This window comes from Manis pentadactyla, chromosome 5 (genome assembly GCF_030020395.1).
Source record: "Manis pentadactyla isolate mManPen7 chromosome 5, mManPen7.hap1, whole genome shotgun sequence".
Classification (NCBI taxonomy): Eukaryota; Metazoa; Chordata; class Mammalia; order Pholidota; family Manidae; genus Manis; species Manis pentadactyla.
In genome coordinates, this window is record NC_080023.1 from 51,441,491 (window position 1) to 51,457,989 (window position 16,499).

At 40.6% G+C, this 16,499-nt stretch overlaps 2 protein-coding genes across 2 annotated transcripts; both read right to left on the reverse strand.

Moving 5' to 3' along the window:
- Positions 1-6,191: 6,191 nt before the first annotated feature.
- Positions 6,192-9,341, reverse strand: LOC130683788 (uncharacterized). Its single transcript, XM_057502274.1, has 3 exons — positions 9,229-9,341; positions 8,159-8,765; positions 6,192-7,582 (listed from the first exon to the last, which is right to left on the reverse strand). The coding sequence occupies exons 2-3, from the start codon at positions 8,529-8,531 to the stop codon at positions 6,963-6,965; spliced, it is 993 nt and encodes a 330-aa protein (XP_057358257.1). The 5' UTR covers positions 8,532-8,765; positions 9,229-9,341; the 3' UTR covers positions 6,192-6,962.
- LOC130683789 (uncharacterized) lies at positions 9,274-12,587 on the reverse strand. The gene is made up of 2 exons (XM_057502275.1): positions 10,874-12,587; positions 9,274-9,398 (listed from the first exon to the last, which is right to left on the reverse strand). Exons 1-2 carry the CDS (start codon positions 11,832-11,834, stop codon positions 9,394-9,396), a joined length of 966 nt encoding a protein of 321 aa, XP_057358258.1. The 5' UTR covers positions 11,835-12,587; the 3' UTR covers positions 9,274-9,393.
- Positions 12,588-16,499: the final 3,912 nt, after the last annotated feature.

A 16,499-nucleotide genomic window follows, 5' to 3' on the forward strand; every position in this document is an offset into this window, starting at 1 on the left:
ATTTATGATGTGCTTGGAAAATCACCATCTGGATTAATGTTAATGCTATCCATAAATGTCATCACTTAGAAAAGAACATTTTGCCTATCTTTGATAGGTGGAAGTGAAAATTTAAAGTTCTGTATTACATAGCAAAAGTCTGAAAGTATGAACTTCAAATTTTGCTATAAGTTATAGAATTTGAGATCTCAGAAGCTGCCATAAGCAATTCTAAACCAAGAAAAAGAAAAAAGGGAAAATCCTTTTTTCACAGAGGTACACAGAAGAAAAGAGAGTATGAAGAACAAGGATCCTCATCACCTCTGAATATTACTGACACCTAAGGCGGAGTAGCCTGTGGAAAACTCCAGATAGATTAAGGCAAGAACCTGTAATATTCCTTTTTCTCCATGGATACCTAGGGAACTAACTCAAAATGTGTTCCTAGGTCCATAAGATTAGGCTGCCCTTGACTGAGAATGACACATTAATGTATTAAGGCAGAAAGAGTCTCTGAACCTTCCTCCTTGACTCCTCTGGGAGGAAGGGATCCAGGTACTGGGGAGTCCTCCCACTGAAAGAGGCAAATGTAATTAAGGTTTAAATTCACTGCGCATGGCATATAGTCACTATGGTTTTAAAAAAATGTGATTCCCAAGACAGACACTTGTGAAAACTTCCACTGCAGAAAATAATCCTGGTTGTGACTTCAGCAGAAGGTACCTCAGAATATCCTGTGAGCAGCAGGGCTCAGTAGTCCTTCCCCATCACTCTGAGAAGATGTAAAAGTCATTGCAATGAAAAGCAGACATAATCACCATCTTTAACCTGACTTTTCATTCATACCCTTGGTATTTTTCCATGATAATTGTTTAGAATCAGTTTTAACATTTGTATGCCCAGTATTTAGCCAATACCTTATTAATTGTTTTTTAAAGTATTTACAGTTTTTAAGTACCAGAAAAAAATGCCAGGTTGGGTAATTTTGTATATATCTTTTTATAGTTGTCTAATTACTCTTTTTCATAAATCCCTATAAGTACAATTGTATCAAAGGTTATCAATATATTATACAGGTTTTCCTCCAGAGAGGTTGTTACCATTAAATGCTATCACAAAATGTATAAAAATTCCTGTTATATATGCCTTTACAGTGAAGACATGTTTTTATAGATAGATACTTTTTGTTTGGGTGTTTGGGGTTATTACATATTTTTTCATGTTATTTACCCTTTTTTTCCCATTGACATGTGTCTGTCATCAACATCTTTATAAGTTCAGTTACCTTGGAGCACTTTTTTTTAATTAAAAGAGTTCACGTCAGATTAGATAATTTTGAGAAAAAAAAATGAGGCTATATTATTGAAGATATCTAAAATGCCAAATGGAATAGGGACAGCCCAGAGAGGACAGAACTAAACACAAAAACTCTAATTCCTGCACATCAACTGTTGGACACTTGAAAAATTAAATTTTGCCTTGAATGAATATAGAGAAAATGTTGAGTACATGCCAGACGTTTCTTCCTTTTCTTATAAATTCGATATTTTATAACACACTCCAAAATCCTTTTGTGGGTAAAATTTAATATTTCCAGAATATCTCGCCTGGCCTTAGTACATCTGCATATCAATAGGCATTCAGAGATGGAAAGAAATATGGCTTTAGTGTATTTGCATCATTCCTCAGGGGTGGAGAGAAGTTTATCTTCATACAGTGGGTAATTACCTGGGCAAGGAGGACTTATCTGTACCTGAGAGGTGAGGAGGGTGCTGGTCTTGCTTCTTCTGGAGCAGAGGAGAGAGATGGTCCTGGACTGCAGATTGTAAGCAATAAATGGATTTTAAACTTAATTTTTCCCTTTGACTGATTTCGGTTTTTAGAGGTATTTTGCCCTGGGATTTCCTTTCCCCGGACTCACATCTTTCAAGAGCTTATTATAGGTAAATATACTCTCAGTAATAAAATATAATTAGCTTAAAAGTGATAGGCTTTCTTTCTCTCAGCAGTTTTGTTGCCAGGAGGCTACATCTGGGGAGGTCTTTTCCTGTGCACCAGGTAAAACCTCAGCCTGGACAGGGGAGGGCTCTTGACTCTGATCAAGAAAGAATTTAGGAACAGGTCTGATGAGTATAGGTTTTTAATATGGGATCTTAACCTTAAGATGGAGTCCCTCCTGTTCTTACTATAATATTTATATCTTGGCATTTTTCATCATAGACAGGAGAAAGTAATCATGATTCTTGTTCCATGTCCCTGCTTTAGCTCAGTTTGAATCGGCACACATGGTAAGTCATAGGCTACCACAGAGAAAGGAGGCTTACTCAAAGAAAGCTATTTCTGCCTCATGGTAAATTCAAATAATGATTGTTAAGTAGCATATGTGTGATTTGTTTTTACATTATAACATATAAAATTTTAAATATAAGTATTAGGTCATTGAATATGGATTTATAATATTATAGGAAAAGTTTTCCCTCATGGAAAAATGAGCTTTTTGCCAGTGTTGGGGAGGTGGAAATTTCCTCTACCCTTCGAGGTGCTGCTAGCTCAACTAAGAATCAAATTGACATGAGACAGATTAGCAGGAGAAAAAAGAAAGTTTAATTACATACACACAGAGAAGCTACAGACATGGGTTCCAAAGACAGTCAAGGAGAATGAGGCATAGAGGTCATCCTGAACCAAGAAGTGGGTGGGGATCTGAGACGTCAAAGGAAAAGGAAAGTAACTCATAGGAATATGAAGAGAGTAAGTGTTTGATGAACAAAATATTTTATGGGTTACGCAGAAACAATGAGGTGCAGAGAGGAATTTTGACAGACTTAAGCTGCATCCCTCCATCTACCACCCCTAGTTTGCCTTATAATATAGATATTATAATCTATGGTGATAGCTCTCCTCCTGGGGTGGTTCCTCCATTTGAATTATTTTCAAGCAGTTGTGTGTGTGTTGTGGGCAGGTGGGGGGAAGGGTGGCCATCAAAGTTCTTCTCTGAGTCTTCTGGGCCTTGATTGTTCACATGTCTGAAATAATCTGCTTGTCACAATGGTACATTTTCGGGTGGCCTGCTCTTGGTCCCCATACCTGGGAGGAAGAAATTTCCCTGCCCCTAGTTGGTTTAAGAATCCAATTAACTTGAGATAGATTACCTGGAGAAAAAAAAAAAAGAGTTTAATTTTGTATGTACAGGGCGGCCATAGACAAGGATTCTAAATACTGAAAAATTCCTGACTAGGGAAAGTGAGGTATATATGTTGTAGGGTCCAGCCCTGCTTATCTGAATACTTCTTGACTTTATAGGAAAGTGTGAGGGGTGGGTTAAGAGGTTCAGATAATGAAACTGCTTTGCCTCTGCACATGCTCCTACCGATAATGCAGACAGAATAACCCACGGTGTGTGTGGGAGAGAATTCTAATTATCATGTGAATGGGCCAAGGTCATTCTCCAGTGTGTTTAGATGTCCTTTCTGCAGGCCCCAATGGTGGAGCTTCCCCACTGTCTTACTTCTCCTTTTAGGCAAAGAGTGAGTGTAAACTCACCTGGTAAGATTACCAGCTTCTGCTTCTACTTTCTATTCTGCCACTTGTATCTTACTAACTGCCTACTCCTCCTGTGACTGCCTACTACTTCTGTGACAATTTGAGGAATGTTAGATCAATTAATGAAAGAGAAGAGGACAGAATGCTTGTAAATTCCAAATAGCTGTGAGTCTTGAATACTTTAACCATGAAATACTTCGGTTTGAAAGAATAATCTGTTTTTTACCTGCTTAAAACTAAGGTTAACAGAAATAATATTTCTAGTAGTAAAGTAAAATTTCAAAATATATTTTACAAAATAAATATAAGCAATGATAAACTTTACTTGTTTGATATTCTTGGACAGTGGTTCAACGTGTTTTCTTTAAATATTTCTTCAAATATCTCTTCATATATTTCAGTAGCAAAAACAATAATCTTACTTTGTGTTCATCACATGGCCTCTTATAGAATGAAATTTGAGAGGTGGCTTCATGAATTTAAACAGTTCCCAATGTGATTTTTTTTAATTGCAAGTGAGAAGACAGAAATGTGTCAAGGTCACTTTCCTTTTAATTAAATAAACAAATATATATATATATGATTTGCAATGCAAGCATAAGAAACTAAATAATGAAAAGACTGGGACTCTTGAAAATTATTGCAAGTTTAGTAATCCACAGGGATTGGGAGCTCTAAGGCAAATAAACTAGGATTTCTCATAGAGAATTCTTCTGGTTAGATGTTATTAAAAACTGAAGGTTTTAAGAATGTTCAAAACTGTGAGAGAAACATATCAATCATGTCTCTGGTAGTTACCTAGGAGATAACCTTAGCTATGAAGACACAGATGAGAAATTTTTCAGATACGCATAAGAACCTATATTTACTCTAGACCCAGTTATACTCCACTTGCTTATTCCCCACTTGCAAAGTAGAAGCAACAAATTAAAAATATTTGAAGGTACACTTATATCAATAAAAATGCTTTCTGAAAGAAAAGCAGGAGATGGAAATAAGATAAAAAGCCATCTCTGATATCAGCAGCCACACCCATTTGGAAGAATCTGTTATAAGAAAAAATAGAGATTTCAGAGTAGAAATTCTTTCAGATTTTGCTCTTAATCCTCAGGAGTTGAAACACTATAAGGATAAAAGCTAAAGGCAAGATCCCTATCTGGCTGTCGTACTAGATATAATAATTTTGCATGACATAAACAACCTCAAATTATCTGAGTAATAATTTTTTATTCAAATATTTAAAAGTTTCTTCATTCAGATATTTTTTTCCCTTTTTATGCTTCTCATTTCTTTATGTTCACTGCAGTATGTTTGGAATAAAACCTTCCTGTAATCGCTTTTGTATGAGATACACCTCCTGAGACATGAGAGTAAATATTAGTGAGTTTTCTAGTGAGGGAGATATGAAGCTTCATAGTGGAGAGAGAAAAGCAGGGTTCATTTAGTTTATCATAGTATCTAGGCCATCTCGTCAAGAGGCTATGACATCTATTTAAAGATTATTTATCTCCCTGTAAGTCCGGGGAAAGGAAATCCTGGAGCAAAACACCCTAAAAACCAAGATCAGTCAAAGGGAGAAATAAAGTTTAAAACCCATTTATTGCTCACAAACTGCAGTCCTAGCCATCTTTCTTTTCTGCTCCAGCAGCAAACACACCGGCCACCCACCTCCCCTCTCAGGTACAGATAAGCCCTCTGTTGCTCAGGTAATTACCCATTGATATGGAGATGAACTTCTCCACCCCTGAGGAAAGATGCAAATGTACTAAAGCCACACTTCTTTCCACCTCTGAACGCCTATTGATATGCAGATATACTGATGCCGGGAGAGATATTCTGGAAATGTTTCAATTTTACCCATAATCCCATAGTCCTAAATACTGTATTTTGTACTCTCATTGTTTTTAATGACACATTTCCTCATGTCATTAAAGGTGATGTAAGAAAGTGGGTAAGATTCTAGCACTAACTCTCCCCATTGAAGATTCAGTTCTCTGTGGCTAAAATAATACTGTCTTGGATTAAAGTTCAAGATAATAATGTGTTTATAATACCCTGAGCGATCTAGAAAACTTTTAAAAATTATTTTTAGTCCATATATTCAGGACTTAATATATATTTATTTTATTTTTTTGAAGCTCCATGAGGTTTCCATGTGTTCTGCTGACTTCTTTGACTTTTAGATGAACTCTCTACCTAGTTTTTTAGACACTCAGTCTATGCCAAGATTCATCAAATATTTTGAGAGCCCAGTTTTATATAAATAATCTAGTTTAAGTTTTCCACCTAAATTAGAAATTAGAAATATTACTTCCATTTTACATATGTGGACCTTGAGGCTCAGAGAGGTCCTCTAACTTGCCCCAAATGGCGCAGGTAGAATTGAGGGCAGCTATCTCTCTAATCTCCACACTCAGTTCACCACACAGAAATGACCCCCAAATGTAATTTAAAGTAAGTCAGAAAATTTTATGACAGGAATATAAACAGGAACTAAATTAATGCAGGTTCTAAATAATTTTCACTTCAGATATTAATATGTTTGTTTTCTAACTGAAAGATGTAGGAGATAAGGTGTTTATTTATATAAAATTGGGCTCTCAAATATTTGATGTGTTGGATTCTCCCAGAGGAGGACGCCGCCCCAAATCACTCACGAAAGGCGTCTCTTGATGCAACAAGCAAGAGGAATTTATTCAGGAACCAGCTAGCTGGGGTCCAAGTTAGCCCGACGCAGCGGGTCTCAACAAGGACCCCGAGCACTCAAAACCAACGGTTTATATAGCATTTTCAAAACACTTAACTCTTAGTAATTTTCCACAGCTGCACATTATCTTTGCAAGACAAGACCACTCCTCAATTGTTAGGGAGGTTCTGCACGATAAGCTTGGTATGTAGGATTAACTGACCAAGGTTAGCTGACCGAAGGCCACAGCTGCCCCCATCCCGGTGTTCATGATTAACTTGTTTTCCAAGGCCTTACCCAGTTCCAGTTTTTTTCTTTTAAGTCACAACCTCAGAAAACTGCTTCTAGGCCCTTAAGATGGCTGCTCTTATGCTAACTTATTCTCATTCTTACATTTCCCCACTTCTCTTTTTGGGGCATTCCAATCATGGAATGTTTGTTTCTTCTTGATGTGTGAGCGAGTGATACTGTTGTCTTAGCATTAGTACTTGAACAGCACTTACTCTCTCTCTAACAAAAGATATTAGCCGGTTCAAAACACAGGGACCAAAAGTAAGAAGCAGAACAAGAATGAGCAAGGGTCCGGCTAAAGTGGATATCAGAGTTGTGAGCCATGGGGACTTAGTGAACCAGGACTCAAATAGACCCTGGCCAGCCTCTCGCTCTCTCTTTCTCTGGTCTAGCCTTTCCCTAAGCTTTGACATTGAATCTCTTATTATTCCGGAGTGGTCTGCATAAAAGCAGCATTCTTCTCTTAAAGCTGCACACAGTCCTCCAAGGCTCGTAACCTTTCAAGCAAAAACTTATTAGTTGCACACTCAGGGAATGTATGAAGATGTGCTGACTGAAGCGGGGCCAGGGCCCCAAACATTATTTCAAAAGGCGTTAGTCCAAAGCAGCCGGGAGTGTTCCTGACTCTAAACAGGGCAAAGGGAAGGAGGACCAACCAATCACATAAACCAGTCTCTATGGACAATTTAGTCAAGGTCTCTTTTAGAGTTCTGTTCATCCTTTCTACCTGTCCTGAGCTCTGGGGCCTGTATGCACAATGCAATTTCCAATCCGTCCCCAGGATCTTGGCCAATCCCTGACTTACCTGGGCAACAAAGGCAGGGCCGTTGTCAGAGCCGATTACCTTTGGGATCCCAAATCTGGGAAATATCTCTTCAAGGATCTTTTTAGACACCGTCTGGGCTGTCTCAGTTTTTGTGGGGAACGCCTCTGTCCATCCTGAAAATGTGTCTAGGAAAACTAGAAGGTACTTATATCCATACTTAGCAGGCTTAATTTCAGTGAAGTCAACTTCCCAATAAGCTCCTGGGCGATCTCCTCGAAGTCTTTTTCCAGATATTGCTTGATTTTTGCTCACGTTTACTAATTGACAGGGTACACAATTTTTTACAACCTCGTCAGCCAATTTTCCTAATCCAATAACATGATAAGGGGAGTCTCAAACCAAGGTTTTTAGATTTTTTGCTCCCAGATGTGTCAATTGATGTAATTGCCTTAAGTATTCCTCTGCCTCTCTCTGGGGCAGGACAACTTTCCCTTCTTCAGACTTGTATATCTCTTGGGGCGAGAAATTTTTGAACCCTAATTTGTTTATACAAACGAGATCTTCAGGTGTATACTGGAAGCTCTTAATGTGGGTGGCTTCCGGACACACTTGGAGGGGCAAAATGTTCATTCCCTGAGCCGCTTGCTTTGCGGCTTGGTCTGCCCTCCGGTTTCCTCGAGCTATTGGAGAGTCATCTTTCTGATGTCCAGGGCAATGTATTATTGCTACTTCCTTAGGCCTATGGATGGCTTCTAGCAAATCTAAAATCTCTTGTTTGTTTTTAACATCTTTCCCAGCAGAAGTTAACAGCCCTCTCTGTCTATAAATAACCCCGTGTATATGAACAGTGGCAAAGGCGTATCTGCTGTCAGTGTAGACGTTAAGTCTCTTACCTTCTGCCATCCTTAGGGCCTGAGTCAGGGCGATGAGTTCTGCTCGCTGTGGAGAGGTGCCCGCTGGGAGTCCACTGGCCCATATAATCCGGTCATCATCTACTACTGCAGCTCCAGCCATTCTCTTACCATCCATGATGTAACTGCTCCTGTCCGTATACCAAGTCAGGAGTCCCGGTCCTCCTAAGGGCTGATCTTGCAAGTCCTGGCGGGTGCCTGTCTCCTCAGCCAGGATTTCCTGGCAGGTATGAAGCACTTCCTTCCCCGAATCGGGGAGCAGAGTGGCCGGGTTTAGAATGGCAGGGGGGGCAAACTCCACACAATCACGATTCAGGAGTAAGGTTTGGTAGTGAGTCATTCTGGCATTTGACATCCATCTCTCGGGTGGCTGCCGAATTACACTCTCCAACGCATGCGGAGCAACCACAGTAAGTTTCTGTCCCAGTGTCAGTTTGTCAGAATCTTTAACTAGGAGGGCCACGGCCGCCACTACTCTCAAACAGGCAGGCCATCCGCTACTTACTGGGTCTAATTTTTTTGACAAATAGGTGACAGGTCTCTTCCAAGGTCCCCATTGCTGGGTCAACACTCCCCGAGCCACTCCACTCTGTTCATCCACAAAAAGGACGAACGGCTTAGTCACGTCTGGCAAGGCCAGAGCGGGTGCCGACAGGAGGGCCTTCTTGATCTCATCAAAGGCCTGTTGCTGTTCAGGTCCCCAAACAAACGTGGCTGCCCCTTTGGTTAGGGGGTACAGGGGGGCGGCTAAGGTGGCATATCCTGGTATCCATAATCTACAGAACCCTGCTGTTCCCAGAAATTCGTGGACTTGGCGCAGAGTAGTAGGGACCGGGATCTGCATCACAGTCTGCTTCCGGGCTTCAGTAAGCCACCTTTTCCCTTCTCTCAGGGAATACCCTAAATAAGTCACTTGTTGTTGGCAGATCTGTGCCTTTTTGGCAGATGCTCTATACCCCAGCTTAGCAAGTTCAGTTAAAAGGGCTTCAGTGGCCTCTTGGCAGACTTCTTGTGTAGGGGCGGCTATCAGCAAGTCATCAACATATTGTAACAAGGTTACCTGTGGGTTGGAGGCTCGGTAAAAGGCCAAGTCCTGGTGTAAAGCCTCGTCGAAGAGGGTAGGTGAATTCTTGAATCCTTGTGGCAAGCGAGTCCAGGTCAATTGTCCAGTAGTTCCTGTGGAGGGGTCCTTCCACTCAAAAGCAAACAGCGGTTGGCTACTCTGGTGCAGGCGCAAACAAAAGAAGGCGTCTTTTAAATCTAAGACTGCATACCAAGTGTTTTCTGGGGCCAGAGAGCTTAGCAGGTTATAAGGATTCGGCACAGTGGGATGAATGTCCTGTGTTCTCTTATTAACTTCTCTTAAATCTTGCACTGGTCGATAATCTCCTGTTCCCGCTTTCTTTACAGGCAGCAAGGGAGCGTTCCATGGGGATTTACATTTTACTAATATCCCCTGCTCTATGAGCCTCTGGATATGGGGCCTAATTCCATCTCTGGCTTCTTTACTCATTGGATATTGTCTCACAGTTACTGGTGAGGCTGAGGCTTTCAATTCTATGACCACCGGGGGCTGATTTACAGCAAGCCCCATACCTGCCGTCTCCGCCCAGGCCCCTGAGAACTAACTGGTTGAGCCACCTTTGATTAACTTGGGAGGGTTCTGGTTCCTTAAAAAGGCGGTACTCGTCTTCTAATCTTATGGACAGAATACTTAGGCCCAAAGGTTTCTTCTCTCTCTCAGTCACTCGGGTATCTTCAGCCTGAAAGGATATTTGGGCCCCGACTTTGGTCAAGATGTCTCTTCCTAACAAGGGTGTAGGGCATTCCGGTATAACAAGGAATGAGTGGTTTACTTGTCCCACTCCTAAGTCCACTGTTCTTTGGGTAGTCCATGCATATTGTCTCTGACCCGTGGCCCCGAACAACCAAGACTTTTTGCTAGAAAGGGGGCCTCTAGCTTGGGTCAGTACTGAATGTTGAGCACCAGTATCTACCGGAAACTCAACGGGTTGCCCCTCCACCTTCAGAGTACCCTAGGCTCAGGGAGGGGCTCCGAGCCCCGTCTTCCCTAATCCTCATCTTCTAGCAGAGACAACACCTTCTTTGGAGGTCCCCGCGGTGGTTTCTTAGGGCATTTTTTCACCCAATGCCCCTTCTCCTTGCAGTACGCACACTGATCTTTATCCAAAGGAGGTCGGTTGCCCAGGGACCCTGCCTTACTAGTTCTACCACTAGAGGGCGGGCGTCCCTTACTTTCTACTACTGCGGCCAAGATCTTTGTTAAATTTCTCTCATACTTCCTATCCCTCTTTTCTTCTTTACTTTCCCTTTCCTTTTCCTTCCTTAACTCCTTCTCTTCCTCAGTCTCTCTCTTATGATAAACTTTCTCTGCTTCTTTCACCAAATCCCTCAGCGACAAATCTTGTAAGCCTTCTAGTCTCTGAAGCTTTTTTCTAATGTCGGGTGCCGACTGTCCGATAAAAGCAAAGGCCACTGAAGCACTATGCCCCTCAGAAGTGGGATCAAAGGGAGTATACCGCCTGAAGGCTTCTATCAGGCGCTCTAAGAATACTGCGGGTGCTTCAGTGGCTCCCTGGCTGACCTCTCTTACCTTGGCCAAATTGGTGGGGCATCTTGCGGCCCCACGGAGACCTGCCACCAGAGCCTGACGATAGATGGTTAGTCGCTCCCTACCTTCTGGAGAATTAAAGTCCCAGTTGGGTCTAGTCAATGGGAACCCCCTCTCTATGTCATGAGGGAGTTGCGAAGGTCGCCCGTCGGTTCCAGGCACATTCCTTCGTGCCTCCAGGAGAATCCTCTCTCTCTCTTCTGTGGTGAAGAGCACCTGCAAAAGCTGCTGACAGTCATCCCAGGTGGGCTGGTGGGAAAACATCAGGGACTCTACCAGACCAGTTAGTTTCTGCGGTTCCTCTGAAAAGGGCGGGTGGTTAGCTTTCCAATTATACAAATCAGCAGAGGAGAAGGGCCAATATTGCAGAGGTTGGAAAGGCGGGTCCCCTTCTTCCCCAAGGATGGGAACTCCATAAGACCGGAGAGGAAAAATACCCGGTGGGTCCAAGGTGGCCCCTCGGCGGCGCCAAGTTCCCTGGGCAGGTCCTGGAGCCAGCCCCACTGCCTCAGCATCAGGGACTGAGGGTGCCGGCGCTGGCGGTGCTGGGAGTGCCGGGGCTGGGGGCGCTGGGGGTGCTGTAGGGGCGGGAGGGTAAGGAGGGGGAGGGGGATCATCAACCATAAGCAAATCTTGAGTATCGGGGTAAACTTTGGTAGTTTCTTTTTCCTTTTTCTGAGGTTGAGTCTGGGCAGTTAAAACTCGAGGGCCCATTTTCTTTTGTACCCAGGGCTTTACCCAGGGTGGGGGGTTCTCCACCAACTCTTGCCAGACTACAATGTAGGGTTGCTGATCCAGGTGTCCTTGAGACGAATCCTGGAAGACAACAGCTTTTACTGCTAATAAAGTGGGGAGATCAAAAGTCCCCTCCGAGGGCCACCCAACATTGAAGGTGGGCCATTCAGAGGTACAGAAAGTCTGCCAAGGTCCCTTTTTCACTTCTACTGACAAGTTATGTGCCCTCGCTCTGACTTCCGTCCAATGATCTAACGTCAGGCTAAGGGGGGTCATCACTGCCTGTCCCATTGTCAGTATAACAATAATTAGACACGTAAAAGACACAAAAAACAAAGACACACACAAATTAGACACACAGCGGCCGCGTTTAGTTCTCCTCAGAGTCTCAAACAGAAACCGAAAGGAATCAGAGGGTTGATACTCTCGGCGCCCAAAAATCAATCCTATCTCATCAGGTTCACTTTGCCGGAAAAACAGACGGGAGGCTACCAGGCGTCCCTGGCCCCCCAACCTCCCCAAGGCGTCCCCCAGGGTTGCAGCCTGCGGTGCTCCTATTACGTCTACCGACCGCAGTCTCGACCCCTTTATGGGATCAAGACAGCTGCCAGACAATGGGTACCCTTTCAGAATTCTGACCGGTCTCACTGAAAAACAGAAAACAGAATACAGACAACCCAAGGCGCCACTAATCTTACCTCTTCCTCCAAGAGCGACTTCAGGAGTGAAGCGGGGTGAGCGCAGATCCCGGACGAGACCCCAAATGTTGGATTCTCCCAGAGGAGGACGCCGCCCCAAATCACTCACGAAAGGCGTCTCTTGATGCAACAAGCAAGAGGAATTTATTCAGGAACCAGCTAGCTGGGGTCCAAGTTAGCCCGACGCAGCGGGTCTCAACAAGGACCCCGAGCACTCAAAACCAACGGTTTATATAGCATTTTCAAAACACTTAACTCTTAGTAATTTTCCACAGCTGCACATTATCTTTGCAAGACAAGACCACTCCTCAATTGTTAGGGAGGTTCTGCACGATAAGCTTGGTATGTAGGATTAACTGACCAAGGTTAGCTGACCGAAGGCCACAGCTGCCCCCATCCCGGTGTTCATGATTAACTTGTTTTCCAAGGCCTTACCCAGTTCCAGTTTTTTTCTTTTAAGTCACAACCTCAGAAAACTGCTTCTAGGCCCTTAAGATGGCTGCTCTTATGCTAACTTATTCTCATTCTTACAGATGAACCTATTACTAAAGCTATGGATATAAGCACTAGCAGTAAACACGATTTGCAAGATGACTTTTAATATAGGTGGCATAAATAGAAATTACCAGGATACCATAATTAGAAGGGAACATAACCTCCAGCTCCCATGGAAATTTTTATAAAAATGCTCACCATAATTAGTGATGACAGCATTTTTGTACCATCTCCTGACATTTCATTTGGGGACAAATTCATTTTTCTTATGTTGAACAGTAAATAAATATTTGTTTCACTGGTTGCTTTTCTGGGTATACAGAATAGATTTTGACAAATGAACTTATTTGGGAAGTACATACACATGTCAGGAATCTGAAAGTGAGCAAAGTATATTTAAAGTTAAAATAAGCTCCAGTATACTAGGGTGATAATTTTACCAAGAAAAAAAGAAGAGAGAACCAGTGGGGGAGGTGATAATGTTATGTTGTCATAGTTAATTTTGTAATGCAGTCAGCAAACAAATGGTACTATGCTGGGATTTCAAAGGGAAGTAAACAGTAAAGCAGATCTTTGTGAAACAGAGTACAAAAGCAATTAGTTGTTAAATTTGGTATTAACATATTCCCAAAATTTTTCTATAAAATCATTAAAACACTAATAAGAATACCAATATGAAAACATTAAAATTTTACAATAACTCTAGTAACATATAGATACTGGCATTGTTTTAGTCAAAAGAATACTGTTAAGTTGGATTTTGAAGGATGTGACGATAGGAGTTTAAATTTAATAAGGTTTTATATAACCACTTTTTTTTCATATTTCTGACATTTTCAAAAACAACCAACCCAACAAAACACAAACTCTGGTACTTTAAAGTTACTGAACATTTTAAAATCTTCATTTTGCTTGACCTCCTGTTATGTGAGATGGCTAGTAACTCTTCTCAAGACTCTATTCTGATTCTCCTTTTCCACTTCTACTCTTTCTACCTGGTCATTGTATTTTTGTACTCCTTAGAATTATATTCTGGATCGTCTTCTACACTCCTTTAACAATGTCTCTATCGTAAATATAATCTACTCTCAGATGTTTAAATATTGTATGTGCTGTTATCCTTATGTAATGATTAGAGAGCCAGGGTGTGGAATCACCTAGATTTGAGTACAATTACTGACTTACTAAGTATGTAAGTTGAGTTACTTAAAATAGTCAATAATACTGTAATATCTTTCTAGGCTGACAGATAGTAACTACACTTACTAGGGTGAACATTTAATGATGTAGATAAACTGTCAAGTCACTATGTTGTATACTTGAAACCAATAACAAAAAAAGAGATTTGCTATTGTAGGGGGAAAACCTCTTCCTCTTCCCTCAGAAGAATAATTATCTGCATTCAATCAGATTCTAAGGTAGTGACTAGACCATGATTTTATGTGAGTTGAATCACTAATCAAAGGAATAGAGACTTTCCTTTCCTTATATTTATCTCCAAAGGAAAACAAAAGCCAACTCATTTTGTTTTTTTATTCACTTTATTTTTACACATGGATAACAAGGGAATGAAGCTCCCTTACATTTTTCTGGCTTCCACATGACCTTCAGCCATGTTATAACCTGTGAGAGTCCCTACTTTCACTTAATCCTGCTCTGCCAGTGTAATCCCAGTTGTTAACAAAATAGTGCATTGCTTAATGTTTGTATTGCTTTTTTTATAGGTAAATCTTACCAGAGAATGTAAAAATGAGTGTAACTAGGGTAAGGCAGGATTTAGGTATTCTAAAGTGTCTGAGTCGAGTGACACACCTTAAAGACAAATAATGATGGCACTTGTCTTGAAGGTTTATCCTGGCAATTAAGTGCTACATTTTGTATATATATATATATAAAACAATAAGCATATAATGGGTTATTCTAATTTACCAATGAATTTGTTTGCTCACTTATGAAGGCATTCATCTTTTCATGTTTTATGCAGGGCATCATAAAAAATAAAAGAAAATCTATTTTGTGACCAACATCTAGGGCATTCTGTCATTCAGAAGTCTAAAATATAGGAATCTTACCGAGGAAAATGATGGGGAGAATATTTAGTGTCATTGCTAGACACTATAACTTCAGATTGTGAAGAGAGATGGATAAGAAACAGATTTAAGTGTATTCAAGACAGAAGTTCAAATAAATTGTTCACATAAAGAATAGACATTCTAAATTTTGATGTAAAAGTTTAGCAGAGAGAGAAAGTAGGCAAAGGAAACACTGCTTGTTCCCATGGTCCCAACTGACTCATAAGGGCTGACTTAACACTCAAAAACAGACCAACACCCAAAGGCAGACACTTATTTTGGTGCACTGGACAAATGTGGATGTATTATACCATTTATCATTCCCTCAACTTCATTATTAATATATTCATTCTTTATATTCTCAAAGTCGTATATTCTTATTTTCTAGCTATTATTACTTCTGTTATTGTTTATGTTTTTGGGGGGCAATTCCTTGGGGTTGGTAATATCAGTGGCCAATGTTGAACCATGGCTGGACTTCTATTGTGTCTCTGTTCTTGTTTATTCAAATGGAAGAAGGTAACAAGTCCAATTAGGTCTTAAAAGTCATCCTGACAAGCTTTCCTGCTGTGGAATTATTGCTATTGAGTCTCATACTTCCTTTTATAATAAAGAATAGTTTTTTTATGCATTGACTCAGCTCTCCTGTACAATGTTAGATCAGAAGCAGAGTCCTATTTCCAATAGGCTTGGTTACTTTAAAATTCTTCTCCCAGGAAGTGAAGGCCTATTCCTCTTTGCCTCAACTGTTTCATACTGCATACAAGTAGATGCATTCAATAACAAGTAGCTAATGCAGTCTTCTGCTCTGGTCTCTAGTTGTTATTTTTCTTTCTTGTCATAGTACTTACAATTTTTAAATACTTTTCTATTCCTTCTTTACTTCAAAAGTGTGAAACTCCCCTCTGACTCAAACTCCACATACAATTGATCCTATAAACACTACTTACATATCTCTCAAAAACTTCCAACTTACTCTACTGTCTTTGCTTCCATTGTAGCTCAATATACAATTAAGTCTCACTTTGTCTACGACAATATATAGTTTTATTCCTCTGTGATTAAACTTTTGCCCCAAGTTGAGAGAATAACTTTTTAGAGTTTAACTGTCTTCAGGTCCTTTCTCTTCAAAACTTTCATATTAATCTTATTACAAATTCATGTTCTTAAAAACTCTGCCTATTTCTCCAGCTCCATCTTTAACATCCCCACTACCTACTCACTTCTATTTTATTGATGCTGGGGCACTTTTAGATCTCAGAAATACCAAACAATACCACTCTTTCTAACCCAAAGGTCCTTCCTCCCTATGCCAGAGAAACTTCATTGCCATTCTCAATTGATATAGTCAACTTTTATTCATATACTTCAAGTCACAAGGTGAATATCTTTTTTTAAAGAATTCAGATTTAGGTTCATTTTTTAATAATTCCATAGTATTCTGTAATATGCATTATTATAACTGTTTAATTTGCCTTAATATCTTTTTTGTACCTCAAAATTGAGTTACATTGAAGAAGGGATTATTTTACCTTGCTTGCTGCTCTAATTGCGGAATTTAGCAGTGTTCTTAGCACAGAATAGTTAATAAGTAATTATTGACTGAATAAGTACACAAATGTGTCAATAAGTAAAATATCCTGAAGTTATTTTTCATTGTGTGAAAATCCGTTATTTTTCCCCTTTTAGTG

Bases quoted from the DNA above. Each gene is read 5' to 3' on its own strand.
- LOC130683788 (XM_057502274.1), bottom strand. From the start codon at position 8,531: ATGTCAAATGCCAGAATGACTCACTACCAAACCTTACTCCTGAATCGT. The intron at 7,583-8,158 runs GTAAGAGACTTA...CCTGTCAATTAG, and splicing joins GGCCCTAAGGATGGCAGAAG to TAAACGTGAGCAAAAATCAA.
- LOC130683789 (XM_057502275.1), bottom strand. From the start codon at position 11,834: ATGGGACAGGCAGTGATGACCCCCCTTAGCCTGACGTTAGATCATTGG.